General features: G+C 37.8%; 1 protein-coding gene across 4 annotated transcripts in view; it reads right to left on the bottom strand.

The window, feature by feature from the left end:
• The window catches only part of sez6l (seizure related 6 homolog (mouse)-like), a 65,341-nt gene that overhangs the window by 15,952 nt on the left and 28,515 nt on the right, over positions 1-20,874 (bottom strand). For all 4 annotated transcript variants that reach the window (XM_007571936.2, XM_007571935.2, XM_016681738.1 and 1 more), the window contains exons 2-4: positions 3,366-3,812; positions 1,839-1,978; positions 1,068-1,263 (exon numbers count right to left, since the gene is read on the bottom strand). In XM_007571936.2, the coding sequence (XP_007571998.1) occupies positions 1,068-1,263; positions 1,839-1,978; positions 3,366-3,812 (783 nt within the window). The remainder of the gene's footprint in view (positions 1-1,067; positions 1,264-1,838; positions 1,979-3,365; positions 3,813-20,874) is intronic.

The following is a 20,874-nucleotide window of genomic DNA, read 5'->3' as shown; positions in this document are numbered from 1 at the left end:
CATCCACCCTACAGCGTCAAAATATTTTATGGAAAAACAAGATTTTTTTCTAAACTTGCGCATTCCTTTAAGTGAATTTATTTTTGAAATGTCAAGTTGTGCAATTTCATGGTCAGTGGAAACGCAGCTGTAGACTTGAAGTAGAAAATACAGGAAAAAACTTGTTAAAAGTCTCAATGGAAAGCTCCATCAAATATGGTACATTTACCTTTTTTTTCTTCTTTTGACAATTTTGACAATTATATTCAAATAAATAAATAAAAAATACTGAATCTAAATACTGGTTCTGTATTGGCCCATATATGTAAAAAGCAGAATCCCAAGGATGGCATTGGATTTTTTTTATAGCTTCCTATGTTGCTTTCTCTCTTCAGAATTGTTAACTTCTTCATGCTTTAAATGATTTTCCTGTTATTTATCACTGACAGAATCACTTATACACAGAGTTCCCATTCACCTGTAGGTACATTATCATCTGAAAAAGCCTTAATACGCTTTTCAGGCTGGATGGGATTAATATTCCTCGCCTGTTAATTTCGGTTTTGTTGTTTCTCACGTCTTATTTGATCGCGCACAAATCTTCCTCTGCATGCAGCGTTTTGATCCGAGTCAGTTCCATCACAGGAGCGGCGCAAAACGATGAGACGGCTGTGATTAACAGCACAGGTGGGCCCGGCGCTCTGATGTCCCCTCTGATGCTCGTTGCATGTTAGAACCGCGTCATCAGACACATGTGAAAACAAACATGAACACGCGCACGCGCACACACACACACACACACACACACACACACACACACACACACACACACGCTCGCCGTGTCCTCAGCCTCCTAATGAGCCGAGAGACGATTAATCAGAGCGGTAATCAGCTAATTCACATGACAGATTCAATCACCGTGCTGAGTGACTCAATGAGAAGGTATTTGATTATGCAATTAACACCAACACTTTAGAGAGCACAGACAGCCCGATGAAAGGGCTGTCGGATAATTCCATAACCGGTTTGTATGAACACATGATTAGGTTTTTGCTGCGTTTGTGTGCTTGTGTGGCGTGGCGACTTACTCTGGTAGTGCAGCTGGAAGAGGCCCATGCTCCCCTCTGGGGCTGAACGGTAGTAGACGGACAGAGAGTTGGTGGGACTGCGTATCACCTGACCTTCCACCAGCAGCGTGTGATTGGCCAGAACCAGCGTGGCGCCTTGATCGTCCACGCCCCTGATGGACAGCTGCTCGCTGTCCGTGAGGTTTACGTTCTTCACCTGGAAACGCAGGAAGGCAACGGGGAAGCAGTCAGACACCGCAGCAATAAGAGATGATTGGAGATGGGGGAAAAAAACAAAATGGTTTCTATGAGAAACTCAAGGATTCCTCAGACATGCACAGAAGAATCATGACAACAGGAAATAACATAATAATATGATATACAGCTAAAAAAAAAGAAAAGAAAAAAAAAGATTTTGCACAATACTGCCCCTTTAAAACAGTCAACCTTTCCCAAATAGGAAACCTAATTTACAAATGGTCAGAAATGACTCATGTTTGTGACATTCGAACTGGATCTACAGATTCCCTTCATCAAATGTTTCCATTGGAGGAATTCCAGTTTCTGCCCGTCTTGCTTGGCTGATTCAGAAACGACAAGCCGCCACCAGGAGGCAGAAGTCAGCCTCCAGACTAAAGGCATCCAACATAACGACCAGAGCACAAACACTGCAGCATCCTCCATTAAAGCCGCTCTAGTTGTGATACCTAGACGCTGTTGCGGGCTGCGAACACGTCCCAGCCTGGCTGCAGTTCCGCAGCCGTGGGATTTCCCTGAGGGGCGCGCACACACCTGCAGTTCCACGCCGTAGCCGGTGTACACGGTCACGGTGTAGGTGCAGTGCAGGAAGAGGCCGTCGGGCAGAGGCGGGTTGTCAGAGGAGTCTATGTATCCCTCTGGGTCAGAGAAATTCACCATGCAGCTGGATGCAGCTGGAGGAGAGAGCAGAGAGTTCAGATTATTTCCCCCCCCCCTTGTTGAATTCGCTTGTAATCCCTTTTAATGGCATTCTAACTGGAACCACTCTGGAAATCCCTGCTGTGTGTAATTAAAGACAGAAATTACAAGGATTTTAAGCAGTATGCAGGAAAAAGGTGCAGCCAGGTCTCCGGGACGTTAACAGGCTCAGGGTAAATAGCCACTCTTCTTCTTCTCTCCCAGGCTTTTCGGAAGCTCCATGCTGGACCGAGTCACATAATTCTCTCCTTATTAGGATTCTTGCACTTCACTTCATTATTACATTACAAACCGTTCTTTTCTTAAACACCTTAAGTTATATTTGTTTCTAGTTAAGCTGGAACATTCATTTTTTTAAAATTGCATTTCCATTTCATACTGATACAGTGTTTGTCAAAAGCTAAATAGTTTAGTATTTTGTCAGATTTTTAACCAAATGTAAATGGATTTTGTTAAAGATTTTGATAAAAACAAAAGGCCAAATCACAATCGGCAGGTCAGGCTCTTTAAAGATCGTTAATCAGCAGAAAACTTCAATCGGTGCATTCTTAATCATTACCTTCCTAAAAGTTATTTTTTTGCCAAAAGTGGTTTTGGTAAATAAAAAATAAATAAATAAAAATCAACACTTTTTTCTTTTTGTGAATTTTTTTTTTTACTGTTTTAGGAAAGTGATGATTATTCAGTCCAAATTATCCTTTGGACTGAATTTAGACAGATTTTAATACTGATTATGTCACTGATTTTTAATGTTTGGTAGTATAGATTAATGTAGCACTTAAACTAGCACATTTTAGATATTTTTTGTAGTATAGAAAAGCTAATTTTGATTTGAAAGCAAATAATCCAAGAAGAAAGTGACTGACAGTTTGTTTTCATGGTTTAAAAAAAGTTATATTTCTCTACAAACTGAACCAAAACGCCATATTAAAAACACAAGATTTAAATAGTGGATCTCTTCATGTAAATAGTAAAAATTAGCTATGCTAAGATGATAATAACTGCATAAAACAGCTTTTTAGGTTTAGAAAGGCACTGGAGATATTATTGTGTTTCTTTCAAAAGGAAATTCAAACTGACACTTCATAGAAAAACCAACACTGAAAGAATGAAAGAAAATTGTGTTCAAAAACATTTTCAGATACCCACGGTATTTATTGTTGCAAAAATGTCATTTAACTTCAAACGGTGTCTTTTGTCCTGAGTCTCTTCCATGTTCTTAAGGTTTGCTGGGCTAATAAAGAGCGCACAAATTGCTGCAACACAAACATTCAGACGCAACATTTTCCAAAACTTGAAAGAAAAAAAAATACAATTTCATTTAAGTATTTCAGACAGAATGTCAGTTTAACTGTGACATACCTGATAAAGGCGTTTCAGTGTCCACGTCTGGTACAGTGGTTATTTCCGCCTCCGGTTCAGGTGTGTGTGTCCTCGTGTGAGGCAGCTGAGAGTGTGTGTCTGTGGACGGCGGTTGGCTTGGACTGCTGCCTTGGCCCGACGCCGCAGCTGATGCTGGGGACTTTGCCCTCGACGGTAATCCCTCGCTTTGATGCTCCTGGGGGTTGCTTCCATGGAAGGAGTTGACACTGAGTCCTCTGCCCAGGAGAGGAAGCAGATTCTGGGGCAGCGCAGAGGGGATGACCTCCCCTTTCTTGGAGACGAGGCGTCCTCTTTGGGCCAGCACAGAGTGCAGGAAACCTCCTGCTGCGAGGCTGGAAGTTTTACCTTTAGATCCATCTTCCCTTGTACCGGCTGTTGTCAACACTGGAGACTGAATTGAGAGAGGGACTGTGGGGACTTCTTTATCTGAGAAGAAAAGGAAATCAAAGGATGAGTCACTACAAGTGGCAAGACAGGAAATAACTAAAATGTCTTGAAGAGTAAGGTCTGGGTGGTTGTGCCTCTGACCTCCATTACAGCTTCTGGATATTAGCCACATTAGTCTGTGAAAACCACAAACTTCGATGTGTTTTCGTAGCATTTTGGATGGTAGACCAGTGCATAGCCGTGAAGGAAAATGAATAAATCTGTAAAGGTTTATGCAAAAGTAAAATTTTACAACCACATATGGTTTCACACAGGAAACAGCTCGGTGACAAACTGATTTCACGTCAAACTGCTTTGTATGCGACACCAAGACGATCAGTTTGAGAGTCACAGTGGGTCTCCCTGGTGGAGACGAAACAGAGCAACGCGTCCAGCTAGCTGCTCAAACTTGCTGGTCAAACTTGTTGGCACCCATCTGGATTATGGGAAATGAAGGAATTTGTCATGAGAAATGTATCCAATTAGTAATTAGTGGAACATTCAAGAACATGCAACAAAGTACTCAATGCTAAAGAATGTTCTAGACTGCTAAAGAAAGTCATAGAAAGCTCTAGAAGGCTACAGAATTTTCTAGAAAGGTAAAGATAGATGTACAATGCTAAAGAAAGGTTTAGAAGACCAAAGAAAGTTATAGATGGCTAAGGAATGTTCTCGAAGGCTAAAGAAATATTAGAACCTTCTTTAGCCTAGAAAAGGATTAAACATGTTTTAGAATAATCATATTTTAGTTCATCTTTAAGCAGATGAATCATCCCAGGCAGTCCCTCAACAGAAGGGAAGCCATTAGAAAGCCTGTTTCTACTTTGGCACAAGTCACAGAAAATGCTGTAATCAAATCAGACATAAAAGTAAACTTTTGTTCAACAATCAAAACTTTAAAGAAGGCATAAATCTAACATGACATATAACACTGAACACTCCCATTCACAAAGTAAGAACATGATGCAGTGGGAATGCTTTTCTTGGCAGAGACAAGGAAATCTAATCCAGGTGATATGAAGATGGATGAAGCCAAATACAAAGCATTCTCTGATATAAAACCTGTAAGAGGAGGAAAATACTTGAGTCGGAGGACAGGATGGCAACAGAACATACATCCAGGGTTACAAAAGAACAGTTTAGATCACAGCAACTTCATCAGGGTGGTCCAGTTAAAGTCCAGACCTCTATCCAATTAAGAACCTATGGTCAAAACTTAAAAACACATATTAACAGAAGCATCCAGTCCAAGGAAGATGGAGCAATGTTGCAGAGAAGAACGTGCTAAAATGTCCGTCTGTACAAAGCTGGTAGAGAAATACCTCAGAGGATGCATAATGGTAGTAAAAGCAGGTTTTAAAAGTATCGGGCAATCATTGTACCATTTTCATTAATTTCCTAAATATATACCAATTTGTGTTGGTGTTTCACAACATCCCATAAAACACACTGCAGTTTGTGGCTGTACTCATGCAAAAAAGTCAAAAGGTTTAAGCTGGTTGAAAACTTTTCATAAATGATGTCATGTATATATAGACAGAGCAGCCAGAGCCTAGATGAGCTTAACTCCACATTCAACACACACAAAATGCTGATTATACACACAAACACACATGCACACGCACACACACAGCGCAGCACGGAAACCAGGCAGTAGAGCATGACAGGAGTCAACCCCACATGTGGGAGGAAGAAGGTGTAAAAAAAAAAAAAAAACGAAAAAGAAAAGCATAGACAGGGAAACCGCTCTGCCGTGCATTCTAAAATGCCATCTCCAGCAGCTTGGCTCAAAACAGCACACAGCAGCATTTACACACACACACACACACGAGCCTCCTGTATGTACGCATTCACACACACCCCGCGTCTTTCCTCTCACCCCTACAACAACAAACAGCAGGCTTCCTTAAACTGGAGGAAGGCTTTTAAAAGGTTGGAGTTGTTGAGTTTTATGCAATTCATAAACTCCATTAAGACCTCCAGAAGCTTTCTCCATGTCGCTTTAAAACAGATGCAGTGAAATGTCTTTGAGCTGTCAACAACAAGAGCTTTTTCTGTCCCTTTACATCTATAGATATATTTAAAAAAAACATCCTTGGACCTGTTCATTAATGTAAAATAAAAGCAGAGTATGTAAAGTCCAATGAGTTCTCTTTGCCTCTACAACTTCCAATCGTTTAAAGAACCACAGAACCAAAAACAAAAACAGCTACAAGAAATTTCTGTAGAGGAAACATCAGCATAGAAATCCTAAACTAGATCCTCTCAGATCCCACAGACCCATTAGTGTGAATGAATACTGGTGATTCTAATAACTAATTTTCTGCCTTGAGTTTCTTTCCATTACAAATGTGTGCAAATCTTTGTTTATTTCAGCAGAAACTTTTAATCAGCTATACTCTTCCTCCTCACCCTGATACTGTAACCATGTAGATGTGTTGGTAGATAACATCCATTCTAAAATTTAAAGCATCATTGCTCCCATTAATGTGAAGGTTCTGTCTGTTAGGAAGAAGTCTCCATGGAGATATGTACAAACAGATGAGCAAGACGACTTTGTTGAACGTAAACTAAACTAAAACTCAACTTCACATTTATTATGAAATTTATAAAGAAAGACTGCGTAGCTAACCACACAAAAACATGCAAGGGAAATGTTCTTTGCAGAAATCATAAACGAAAACATTAATAATACTTGAGTTTTATCTGCAGCAGTCGACAGACCTGACATGAATTTGCCAACTTCTTTGCAGAGACAATCAGAGCATTAATCTGCACATCAACACTGCATCCATTCCCAGAGCCATGCCCAAACTAGACTTTTATAAAATAAGAAAAGTATTTTAATCACTGAACAGCTTAGCATCACAATACATTAAAGACCTGCTGCTTTATCATAATTCAGACATGGTGCTAGTGCTCATCATTTATCACCCAATCAGAGGAGAAATCGGTGTCTTATTTGGCGTTAGAGCGACAAGCCCCGCCTACTCGGGAGCAGGTACATATGAGGTATTTTGGGGGAATTGTAGTCGGCCATTTTACAGAAGAGCTGTGGATTCAACACACAAGTTTTTATGAACAGTGATGCTGTGAGAGCTCTGGTGGAGCCGCCTGCATATTGACCAAAAAAATAATTATTATTTTTTAAATCCATCATCCTCTTGCTACTTCCTGTTGTCTTCTTCACGGTTTGAGCCGGTAGTAACATCTGGCTGTTGATCATGTGACTCGTGTGATGCAGAAAAAAAGTGTTTCCATTGCAGTTTTGCAAAAAAAAAAAAATACAGCTGAAATCCACCTTATCCTAACATAAAAACTTGTTCCGTTTCCATTAAGCAAATTTATTTTCATAATTCCAATTTGCACAATTGGAAACGCAGCTGGTGTTCCACCAGAGTCAGGGTGGGATACTTTGCCGCTATCATTTTATTGACTTTTTTCTCCATTTTAAGAATGGAGTTACCAACTCGAACTGATCATCAGAAAGTAGGTCTGTCTGATGAGTGAAGCCTAATCATTGTGGACAGAGCGTCTGACAGTTAAGTGATGTTAGTATTGGGTCAATCCTGCAACATCTGAGTAGCTCTAGCATAAATCTTGCACCATATGTGCCTCACATACATTCTGATGTGGAATTCTTTAACATTCCTTTAACAACCAATAAAAAGAAAAAACATTAGCCGGCTCACTTAGCTTCAGATCAAATGGTGCATGTTACAGCATCAATTGTGAGAGAGGGAGATGCAGGAGCATTATTTACCAAAGCAGCTTATTTCCCTATGCCTATGAAACGTTAGGCCGATTAATGAAAGTGTGATGGCGGTTTTCTTTCAACGCACGACGTGTCTCTGATGTGCAGAGGCAAGGAACAGGCGCACCTGTTAATACTCGTCCTCTACTTCCACACAATGCCGGATTACACGACTTTGTTACCCAGCTTCATGGTGGCAGAACATTTTCAGAAAAAGTCCTGACACTTTTTGTGAGTTCTCTTCATTGCTGTGCTCTGTGATTCTGCTCCTTTTTCACAGATCCACAACTCACATGTAGAGTTCCTCTGAGTGACACCATTCTGACTCCTGCAAACATTTGAAGTGCTCATCTGATCTTCGTTCCAAAGTAATCCTGAAACCAGTTTAATAAAATATGTATGTTTTATTATTAATAATAAGACTAGTCTGTCAGTCTCCAATTAATCTTGGATCAAGACAATTTGAGTTTGGAAAACCTGGAACCTGATTCCTGAATCTTCAACCTTTTGTCAGTTAAATGACACTCTGCAGCACATGTGTCAAACTCAAGGCCCAGGGGCCAAATCTGGCACACCATAGGGTTTTCAGTGGCCCTCTAGACTCCAAATACATTAATATGCCACTCCAGTTTTTTTTTATCTGCAAAATTAACATAAAATTAACATAAAATCAACAGATCCCCTCTTTTTTTTTTTCTCTGATTTTACTACAAATTTTTCTGAAAATTGATCAAGACCATTGGGTTTAAATGACTGCCGCCTCAGCCTTACTTCATGTCAAGTGATTCATAAGGTGATCAATAAAAAGTCACATTAGAACAAATATTGTGAAAAATTCCTTACAAACATTTAGAAATTAGCACCAAAAAATCTGTGATTTTGATTGCAAAAAAAATAAAAAATAAAAAACAATCACAAAATCCTGAATGGACTAATCAATGTGAAAAGATGTTCAATATTATTGAATGCTGAAACAAACAGCTGTTTATTAATATTTTCACAGCTTACTGGGTTTTATCAATACATTCTGGCACAACCGGCCCTTTAAGGACATTCAGATTTTTGATGTGGCCCAAAATGAAAATGAGTTCTATGCCCTGCTCTACAAGCTGATAAGCAATATCTCCTCTAATAATTAGACTTTTATCAGTTTAGACTCATTTTTATGCATATATCTCAACCGGGTATAAAAACAGTTTTAATAAACCATTAAAAACTCAAAGTGTCTACATCGCTGGACCCATAAGGAGGCAATGCAAACTGCTGACTGGAGCTATAATCTCTTTGCTAAGCAGTTTGATTCTGACTACAGAGAAGCAATTTAGAAAAGCTCGACTGGGCCCATTTCATCCATTTCTATCTTTATTGCCAGCTTTCCCTTCTTCCTGAAAAATAAGATCTCAGATCACCTTTTATTGTAACTAACAAGCAGATCTAATGTTCTTCATGATTTATCCCTCTAAGGTCAGAGAATGCTCAAATCAGAGAGCATTTTTCTCTTTGTTGCTTTAAATCTGGATGTTAGACTTAAACAATGGCTGATGTTAATGTCTTTAGACAAATACAACACTGAGATTTAGTGCTTTCACAGTGTTGGTGATGAATGGTGTTTGGACCAGGAATTATTGCCTCAAAAAGTCACTTTCTGAAAAAATTCTGCATTACGATACAACCCTGCATGTGTTAGTGACAGACTGTTATGGCCAGGCTAAGAAAATGAAAAGTTAAATTATGAGAATAATGTCATAAAATTACAAAAAAAAGTCACATCAGAATTATGTTGTAATATTATTAGATCACAATAAATGTTACAATAATAAAGACAAAGCGTAAGGAGGATAACATCATAGTGTTATGGGAATAAAGTCATAATATGAGACAAAAAATGTTATAAAATACGAGAAAAAAGTTTGATGACAATAAAGTCGTAATAATACGACTTTATTGTCATATAATAATATACAACAATTATAATAATTTTTTCCTCTAATACGTAATAAGAGGAAAAAAGGCATAATAATATAAGTATAAATTCATAGTCCAAATATCATGAGCAGAAAGTCAGAATACAATAATTAAGACATAAAACAGTAAGGCAGACTAACATGAGAATAAACTTATAATGTCCCTAAAGTTAAAAATATGAGAATAAACTGAATACCAGAATAAATTCACAATATCAGTAGAATGAATTAGTAATTAAAACAATTAAAATGTGGACAGCTAAACATCTTGTAAAGTTATAGATTGGTATTTTTTTACTCATGGCTCATTGTTTAATCTTTTAGTATCATCAAATTATCATCAGTATCAGAACTTTAAAGCAAACAACTGAGTCTATTTAAAGACGAGCCAGTCAGGACAGATGTTAACTATTGACGTTTTGCTCATTAAAACCACTTTTTCTAGTAATTTTACAACTTTCTTCTGGTACGTTTGTGTCTTTATTCTGACGTTTTTCTTTCATTTAAAACAAAAAAACACCCTCTATAGTCCGGCCCTTACACTGTCATAGTTAGCTTTCCAAGATATCGTGATAAAAAACCAAAAACATAAGAAAGCGCTTCGCTTTCCCACTGTGGGTGAGTCGACCCCATCAGACTGCGGTGTCAGTTTGTTGCCTGAACTCTACATCTGCGATCTCATTTGCTTTACAGTGCTGACAGGATTTTCTAGGAAGTCATTGGTTGACAATCCTTTTGTCCTTAATTGGTCTCCTGTGTGAGTCCATTTGCATTTACTGAGCCTTTGTTTTGCTGCTGCGCTCATCCCAATTACCTTATTTATGGCCATATTTCTGCCTTTGAACCGAGATAACAATGATGTATAATGAGAGGGACACACAGACGCAGACAGACAGCGCCGGATGGAGGGCTTGTTTAGACGGAATCAAAATGAGCTTTTAATGTGGTTTTAATATTGCAACGTGCAAAACAAATGAAGCTGCAACATCATTAGACAATAAAAAAGATGGATGTTGCTGCCTTTCCCCCCATGATGCAAAAATGAAGTTTACCGAATGTAGGATTCTTTTTTCTCCTCTCTCTCTCTCTTCAGACCGATGGAGCTTCGGGACGGAACTTCACAATGCAAACAACGGCGAGGCAAGTGTCGATTAATCACGTAGCCTCGGTGACGCGTGACTAACTGGGTTCAGTCATCAGATGAATAATCGAAGCCCAGATGCTGAGCAGCCTCACAGATAGTTAGGAGTTAGATTTTAGTTGGAGTCTACAAACATTTAGCTGAGATCAAATTAGTGGTGGGAAGAAAAACAACAGAGGAATGATGGAGTGTGGTGAAAGAGAAGAGAAGAGTTGTGGGGCTCTCTGCTCTCTCAAAAAGTCTGCCAATTAAAAGGCAAGGAGAGAAAAACAATATCAGAGGAGTTTGAGATCTTATTTCAAACCTTTGGATCTCATTAAAATTGCTTTGTTGAACTGATAGCAGCAATCGCAGCCATCAAGCCGGAAATAAATTCACTCTCTGCTCGCCTTCTAACAAACCTCTCAGGCTGCAGAATTAGAAAGGAGCAGCAACAAATCTGAGATGAGATGATAAGACAAATGCAGCTCTGATATAAACGCCGAGCAAAAAAATAAAAAATAAATAAAGACTTTTCTTCCTATAAACGAATTACCAGAAATATCCACTTACCAACTGAGAGACATTAAGCTAATAACTTGAGACTGGGAGCAAATTACATCAGACAGCTTGATAGGAAAGGACTACATATATTCACTCTACTACACCTGCATTATTTGCCATGTAGAAATCTAATTTTTACATGGCAAATGTCATGAATAACTGTTGTTATTCTGGAAATATCTGCCTGTGCACATGGTCACATGATGAGCCCGAGTGGAAAGGAAGTTACATGCTGACTCAGCAGAACGAGAGGATCATCTGTGTATCTGTATTATGTAAAACTTATATTTACATAGTGCTGATTAAGTTATTTAGTTCCATGACTGCTATGTTATTTATTTTACAAAAAAAATTTCAGAAAATTGAATTGAAGTGTAGTCCAAACTATGATCTGCTTGAAGATAATAAAGCTCAATGAGATTTAATTATTTATTTATTAGGAAGTGCGAGGAGATGATTTGAGAGGTTTGACTTCTAATCATTTTGATAAAAACTTATAGCTAATGAAGGTCGGGAGTTATTTCACTTAATTACATAAATCATAATGAATTTAAAATGTTTTTTCACATAGGTTTCTGGCCAGAACCTTGGTGTTCACATGTTTCTGGTACGTCTGTAAATGTGACGCACATTCACTAACTGCAGTGATGGATGACAAGGCTGCTTCTGTCGACTCACTGGGGGTTCATTTTAGCTCCAGTAAATGATCTGATTGGACGCTGGAAAAGACCATGTGTTCAAGTTGTACTAAAAGGAGCTAGCATAGCAGCGAAGCTATTCTAGCCTAAAATAGCATCTCGGTGCAAACCACGTAGCAACATGTGTCCCCAACACTAATGTCAGCGTCTATATTTCTAAATGATGATCAGGTTGAAAGCTGTATGGGTGGAGCAGCACTTTGCACCAATTTGATAGTTTAATGACATAATTAACAGATTATAAACATCTTTCTTGTTTCTAGCTCATATCTATATTTATTCAATAATTTTGCAGAAGAGGAATTTTTAAATTTAAAATCTTGTTAATTTTGTCCATAAACAGTTTTCAATTTAAACACAATTAATCAGTTACAAACCCTGCAATTACCTCGATTAACAATTTTACTCGAGTCCCATAACTAATATTAAGATTTCTGTGGAAACAAAAAGATGCTTCTGTCATCCAGATGAGCAACTGTCCAGACTTGGGATGTACCACACATTCTAGTTGCATTGGATTTGATTGAACATCTTTACTAACTTACCAGAGATTGTATCAGAGAGGTGAGAGATATTCTCCCAAACTACTGAGGACATCTTGTCTTACAAATGGTGTTCAAGAAGAGGGAGAAAAATAGAAACTCTCTGTACTGCATGCTGCAGATTCTTCATTTCAGTTACACCAGAGATGCTTTACAAAGATAGGATTATTGTTGTGATGCTACCTATAATATCCTGGTAAAAGATAGTGAAGATAGAGGCAGAAATCACATCTGTGTTTGATCTTGTGAGGAAGTGAATGTCTTTTTTTTTTTTAAATCAAAAGCACCTCTATATGACCAGAACTTGAATATTGTCAAAATGCCACCCATTGCTAGAGGACCTTTTGTTACGTTGGCCCTTAATTTCTATGATCAGCAACAGCATAAAAAGATTGCAGAAAACTCTTCACAGTAGCAGCATTTCCATCATAAATGAGACCAAATTTTGTTAATATTCTGCTAATGTTGAAAAAAAAATTACCATTAAAAAACATGCTGTGATCTTCCTACCACTTCCTGTTATTTTCTTCATGGTTTGTGCCAATGGCAACATCTGGCTGTTGATCATGTGACTGGTGTGATGAAAAAAAGTCTTTCCTTTGCAGTTTTGCGAAATACACCATTTACAATACGGCCAAATAGAAACATCTCATCCCAGTGCCAAAACGTTTTATTGAAAAACACGTTTTTGCGAAATTGCCGTGTTTCCACTGAGCAAATTTATTTTTGAAATGTCAAATTTCAAAGTTTTATGGTCAATGGAAACACAGCTAATAAACATCTGACTTAGTTAGCAAATATGAATTGACAGAGGATAAAAATGAAGAATCGCATCAGTCCATCAGGGACCAAACAGCATTTTTCCAGCGTTTTGTTTCTTGAAGTGGTTGGTGATTATTAATTTATTCTTCTGCTAAATCCAATGATAAAGTGAAACCCCCACAGGGCTTAACAACAGGTTTATCTGCTGTTATGCCATGTTTTGTGAAAGCTCCAACAAGCAACCTGCATTTTAACTCAAGAATCAAAAAAAGACGGTAGGCAAACTGCAACAGAGAAGCTGATTCCACTGATATTCCCTGTCGGTGGTTCTGGACTGAAACCGATCTGGGGAGATTCTTGTTTTATTGCTTAGCTGTTGAGTCATCTCTCTCATCAGGAACCAAGCAGTAACCCTTCTGGGACGCTTCATCCAGGAGTTTATTCAGAGCTGTTCGCAGGTAGACACTTGAAAACCAAACACCATTTCATGCTTCATTATCCTGAAGACATCAGCAGACTGGGGCCTGTAGTTCCTTTCTGATGCACTTCATGAACAAGTCATTCACATGAATAGCAGTATTTCTATAATGCTGTTTCAACCCAGACACATGGACATGGACGGATGATTTACAGCCGCTCTGTTTGGACGTGTCACACAGCAGATGTCAATGTGTGACCTTCAGCACCGACGTCTGTATCCTCCATGGTGGAAAACCTGCTCTTACTTTTAAGAGCCGTGTTACATCTGGACACTCTTTCCCTTTAAAATCCATTTTATTGAACCTAGCGGTGGGACTTGATTGAAATTTTTAAATTGAGTTAATTGCAGGGTCTGTAAGTAATTAATCACAATTAATTGGATTTTAATCAAAAAACATTTTCAGGAAGCCCTGATCCTTCCTTAGAAATGTGGACTGTGGTTGCTGACATGTTTAGCATTGAGATGCTACTTTAGGCCTGAATAGCTTCACTGATAGGCTAACTACCTTTAGCACAACCTGAACACAACAATTGTCTGTTCCAGTGTCCAATCAGATTATTTTTTCGGAGCAGAAATTAACCCTCAGTGAGCCTGGAGAAACAGCTTTGGGGTCTATCGTTGCTGTTAGTGGATGTTGCTTGTGCATCAGATTTATGGGCGTACCAGAAACGTGAAAATACAAACGGTCCAGCTACAGTTCTAATATTCAATAAATTTGAATATGCCTTCCAATGAGGCAATCTGTAAGCATGCTTTTAATTAAGCTCATCTTTATATATTAAAAATGTTTTTATTGGCCTGCTGTAATATTCAAATCTAAATGTCATGTTTTCATTAGCTGTCAGTGGAAATTCATCGTAATTAACAGAAATAAAGGTCTGAAAACATCAATCTCAGTGTAAATGTGTTTCACTTAGTGAACTGAGTTCCTGAAAATAATTAGATTTTCAATGATATTGTAATTTATTGAGCAAGTATATATGTAGCATATACACACATATATGTTTGGTATAAAAACGTCACACACAGGAGTACGGTGGTGGTAGAATCACACTCCGAGTTAACAGTTGGAAGTGTGGCAGTGATAAGAATAAAACCATGAACAGTCCAGACAGTACCAGACAGAAAGGTATGTTAAGATGCTTCAAATTAAGATGGATTTAATTTTTCAGCAGCAAAATGACAAAAAATAATTTGCCAAATCAAAGGAAAAGAATTGCTACAACAGTAAGGTTTTTAAAGTTTTGGGATGACCTATGCAGAGTCCAGAACTAAATCCAACTGTGGAAAAGTCCCAAAGGGGAAGCTGACAGAGCAGATCATCCACCAACAAAAACTGAAGATTAAAATATAATCAGACATGTTATTTCTGATTATGTTATTGTTATTGTAAATATGTTTGTTTTCAGTTCAATAAGCATAGGTTCAGAAGAACCTTTGATGGTGTCTTTTTTTACCTCTGAAAAATACAATGTTATGTTTTTCTTCCATTGGTGTGTTTTTACCATTGGTAATAACCAGAAGCAGTGCATTTAAAGGTAAATAAAAAACAGAAGGAACATGTACCTGTGATTATAGTCAGGAAGGTCAAGTTGATTTCAGGACATCAGTCGGATTTCAAGACAATTTAATTCATTCTGGAAGTCCAAAAGCAGCCTGCATGCTGGCAGCAACAACAAAATGCCCAACTGCTGTGCAGCATCATTAGGGCGGCTCAGTTTGTTGTGTGGCCCTAATGAAGGAAGTCTAAAAAAGGGACAACAAAAGCCTCTCATTAGGATTCCACCTGATCAGCCCACCTTCTTCTTGTTACTCAGAAAACAACAAGAGCCACATTTCTACTTTAGCTTCTAATTCTAAATGTGGATAAAGGCTACAAAACAAAGTTAAGATGTCAAATTGAGGAAAAAAAAATATTTTTGCCTTACATCTTTCTCACTTCTGACAGTTACAAAGCTCCAAGCCTATGAGCTGTCACATCAAAATGGAAACCCTTCAGTTTCCATTTTGAAACTTAAGATGACATGTGCAGCAGTGAATCACCCCTGGCATTGAAAGGTGCTTTGTTTTTATCTATCAGCAGCCAAAGTGTTTCACATGTTGGTCAGACAGAGATGAATGGCAGATCAATCAGAGATGGGTTTTCTGCTAGCGCCCTACAAGTCAGAGGGAACGCACATATGTTTCAGATGATAGGTAAAATAAAAAACTAAATCATATCATCTCATCATAAGACATAAATGTCTAAAGCATTTGTCTGTTCTACAACATAATATGTTATTCAGGTAAAAGGTGTGCAAAGCATCCCAGAATTTCTGCAGGCACGTTGCATGTTTCCGTTTATGTCCAGAAATTTAGCGCATGGAGGGCAAAAAGAGGATTCCTTTACTTGCCATGGTAGAGCGATTCAGTTAACAGAATGCAACCTGGAGATGTCGGAATTATTCACTCAGCACAGCGAGCCACGTTGAGGAGAAAATAATGCAGAGAAAACGTTAAAGAACAAATCAAAGCCACTCTTATGCTTTTTTATTGCTCTTCGTGTCGGCTACGCCACACATAGAGCCATTGCCATGGTAACTGACTGACAACAGATCCACTAGTGTAACAGAGTTAAAGACCAAAAATCACAAAAAAATGTTTCCCACACAAGGAGCAGGACATTCAATCCTTTACAGTTTAATGTTTTCAGGATTGATGTTTATTTTGTAGTTATTAATAAGTGATCATCTGAACAGACCAGTGGTTGATTAGCTACTTAGCTACATCTGCTGTACTGATGATGAGTCGGTGCCAAAACAAAAAAACAACAACAAAAAAAAAAACATTTCATCCTGGTAAAAAATCTAACAAAAAATGTCAGGTATTGTTGCAGTTCCAGTGTTGCCATTAAGCAAATGTACTTATTTTTTATTCTATTTTGTGCAATTTTAACTGATGTCTTCAGAAGCTGTACTCACAACAGCAACAATGACAATTTGTTGTATAAATGAAATTCGTATCTATCGTGCAGTGGAAAATATGCTAATGTCAAAGGTCACTACAATAGCTGCTACTAGATACAAATCTCCATCACACGACGATGCTGTCCTACGTTGTCCTGGGTGTTTGAATAATGTCCCTCCTAAGACACTCCTCAGAAGTTTTCCTGAACACAGTGCATTATGCATTATTTACAGCATTTTATTGAAAATCCACAACAACTTTAAGCAGAAGAGATGCAAGCAATAAAGTGATAAAAAAAAAGTAGCTGGAATTTTTATATATTCTAGCTTTCCTCCCTTGATTCGTCTTAAAGAGAAAAGCAGCAGCAACACAGAACTTCCAGACAGGTTCACAAAATGTTTCAACTGGTTCACTGTGATTGTCAACTAAATAAAACAGGAAAGCCATCATGACAGTCTGGTTTCACAAAAATGCCATTAGATAAAAATACATATTCCCAAAACAGCAAGCGACAATCAGCACCTATTGTTGAGGACAGCATTATGTGGTGATAAATTCACCTATTTCCCCAAACCAGACTGATATGACATTTTCTGATCTCTCTATTCAGCTTATCGGGGCATTTCTGTGAAGCTTATTACTCCTTTCTCAGATGGTGAGGATGACAGCATAGCAGCTACATTTCTCTCTCTCAGTGGAGCAGATTATAACTCTTACAAACATAAGAACACTGGGTCAGAAGTTGATCTTGATCAGTCTGGATGTGGAGGTTTTACAGCTTCTAACCTCTTCCACTGGGCCTGCTTGCATCATGACGTCCCTGAAGTTCATTATTCTCTATTATTCTGATTCAGGAGTGCCTTATTCCAGCAGCGCACAACCCGAACATGCAGCTTAATCACATCTTTCAGTGGTTATTGGACCATTTGGGCGACTGTGTTAAATTTCCATCTTGATTTCTGTCAAATAACAAACTGTAAGGAGATTTTTTTTTAGTGTATTATTGGAGAATAGTTTTATGGACTTCCTGACTGGTTCTGACTCAGAATGCACAGTGATAGAAATAAAGCTGAACATCACTACATGTCAGACAGATCTCACCACCCACTTTATCTCCCACTCTTTTTTTTTTTAATCAAAGCAGAATAACAAAAAGACACGCAGCTTTTCTCATTCTGTCAGCGGCTCTGAGTATGTTGTTTGAAACGAAACCTTTTAAATTGCATCCACATTGTGAACCTTCCAAACAACCATCCATTGTAAACAGTCTGGGCTGGAAGCTGAGAAGAGGCTGGTAACAATAAAATGATTGAGCAATGAAAATCTGCGTGTGCAGCTTCATTTGAGCCCTGAAAAGAACACAACACAACCCGAAGAACATCCATTTAGAGACTAAAACAACGACAGGACGCTCACTCTGGGTTCAACTGTGCTGTAAAAACATCAACAGGGTTTTTAACTTGGACGGCTCCCAAAATGTTCAGTTCAGAATATTCAAATGTTTGAGTTTTGCAAGCATTAAACAAAATGTAGCAATCTTAACAAAACAACACTTAATCTTGCCCTGGGAGTTTTTAAATGAAGTACAATGTAAAACATGCAAATTACAAAAACATTCAAAGTCTTTGGTTCCTCCCCCAAAACCTGAAGCCCTGGGCTATTGCCCCGTCAGCCCCTCTGAAAGTCTGGCACTTCTATATGTTGTAAATCTGTACATTAATAATTATCTCCTAATTCATTGACTTATCTTTTAATTGACCATTGAATTTATTATCCAAAATCAGCTGAAGAGTGAAACTTTCCAATGGTAGTCAGTTCTGAAAAGCTTAAAGTCTTAATGAAAAATATGTTGTTAAAATTCTGTAGATAAAGAGTAAACAGTGTTAGGCAAGGCGCTGCTTTGAGGAAGAACCTCTTACAGTGTTTTGAATCGGCACCATGAGGTTACAAAGGCTCTGCTTGAGTTTGATCATTTAGCATCCACTGTTGGAGGAAAGCAACGTGTTTACTTCACCAAGCGGATGAAGTTGTGACGGGAAGGGAAGATCCAACTCCAGGGTCGGCTTCATTTCTCTGCCACTCCGACACAACGAGCCACGCAAACAAAAATATTTCAGTGGGACGATGAAAACGGACTCCTCTATGGTTCTGTGTGTCTGCAGGGATTCTGTTAAACACGGAAAAATCACAATCTTTTTGTTCTCTTTGTTACTTCCCTTAATTTGTATTCTAAAAGCTGGTGGCTGTTTAAAGAGTTTTATCAGAGCTGAGACTGGCAGCAACAGTATCGGGAACACATTCTCTGTCGACCAAGTCAGTTCTCCATGGAGATGCACACAGTGATAAACACACACAAACACACACATAGTGTGTGATGGGGGGTTTGCTGTCTGAATGCTGCCTGGCTATCGTAGCTTTCTGCTGCAGTAATGTGCAGGTCAGGCATCATATCAGGTGTGTGAATAATATCAGCTTTTACTAGTAAACAGAATTCTGGTCTAGTAATTTGGATTAAATCCAAACTTATCTCATTTTAGATGCCATTTTGAGTTCTGAGATTAATAATTTAGTATTTGAATTATTAATCATGTTAGAATTTATTTTATTCAAACTAAATGAATGGAGCTAAGCACAGAGCAGTCCTGAAAGAAAAGATAATTTAAGGGCTTTTTCTTTTCTTTTTTTTTCTTTTTTTAGCAAATTTGTTTAAGTCAGTTATGCATTACTTATGTATCAAAATACATTCATGTTTTTAGTTTTTACATCACATTTGAAAAACCTTGAAAGAGCATTAACACTTTTTCAGACCACAGTAGGCAGACTGTTTGGATATAAAATAAAGGATTTTAAATATCATGGCATGATAATCATATACATTTGGACAAAACTGTTTGTACTCTTGCTTATGGCAGAAAAAAAAATATTACAGAAACAACTCGGAGCAGACAAAATTATTTACTGACAACAATGAAATGAGACTTTATGGTTCAACAGAATCAAATTTAAAAACAAACTAAAAGAAACAAACTTATCCTGGCTTAGTGTTTATTGAGATTTTTGGCAAACAATATAGTTATAAATGTAATTAAATTTCTTGTTTTGTCTCAGATTACTCATAAGAAACATCAGAAGTTCAAAACAGCCAAAGAATATACAGTCAAAAGTGTTTTTTTTTTTTTTTAAGTTTTTTAATGTTCATGATTTTAAAACTAGACATGCAGTCCAAGGTAGAATAATACTACCAAAAGTCCACATTATTTGAAGTTGGGAGTTTTATATAGTTCTGGTCACATGGAACATCTTAAATATACTGGAGATTCATCAGAAGAAAGAATTTCAAACAGCTTTAAAAACACTGAATGATTTGTCTCACTTCTATATTGTGTTATATTGATCATGTATGTTTTCTGTATGTGTTGACATATTGAAGTAAATATCTTTCTCTAGAATGACTCAAACTATAAGAAAAAACTGAGTTTAAGTTTCTTTTATAATGACAGTGAGTATATTTGTGTTTTGTTTTAATTTTACATTTAAATACAATTTTCTTGCTCTTGTCGGTTTTATTTTATTGAATTGTACAGGACTTTGGTCAGATTCTGTTTTTATGTACTATATTAATAAATTGACATTGACATTTCATGATCAGGTTTGTTTCATTGGTTATTTTTTAAATAATTCTGTTGAAACACAATTTAAAAGCAATCTCTTATTTCTGTTGGTTAATTTTCATAAAATATTTTCTTATTCCTTACTTTCGTCAGTTTTGAGGTATTTCAGTGACCACTGTGATATATTTTTTTTGGTTTTTAACTGAGGAGCACCAACAATTTTGTCCATGTGTGCATATAGTAATATTACTGATAACAACCGTTATGCAGTTATTGTTTTTCCGTAAACAAAGTGGAGGATTGTTCAGCTGCAGTAATAATCCAGCGTTTGGGATATTAAATGCAGCAGAATCACAAATGGAGGTGCTGGGAATGCACACTGCACTGGTTTAATGATTTACTCTATGCTGACACCCCCCACCCCACTCACACACACACACACACACACACACCCACATGCACACACCCCGGTCAATGTTATCTTTAAATTGTTGCTTGAATTGCAGAGTGGGTCAGCGGGTGAAATGACCTGAAACTGAAAGCAGAGCAGCGATCGAACCGACCGCCGAGCGGCGCGCACGCATGCAGCTCCCTCTGACACGCCTAACCTGCAGCCTCAG

This window comes from Poecilia formosa, unplaced genomic scaffold (genome assembly GCF_000485575.1).
Source record: "Poecilia formosa unplaced genomic scaffold, Poecilia_formosa-5.1.2 Scaffold291, whole genome shotgun sequence".
NCBI classification, from domain to species: Eukaryota; Metazoa; Chordata; class Actinopteri; order Cyprinodontiformes; family Poeciliidae; genus Poecilia; species Poecilia formosa.
This window is presented reverse-complemented; position numbering and strand designations above follow the sequence as displayed.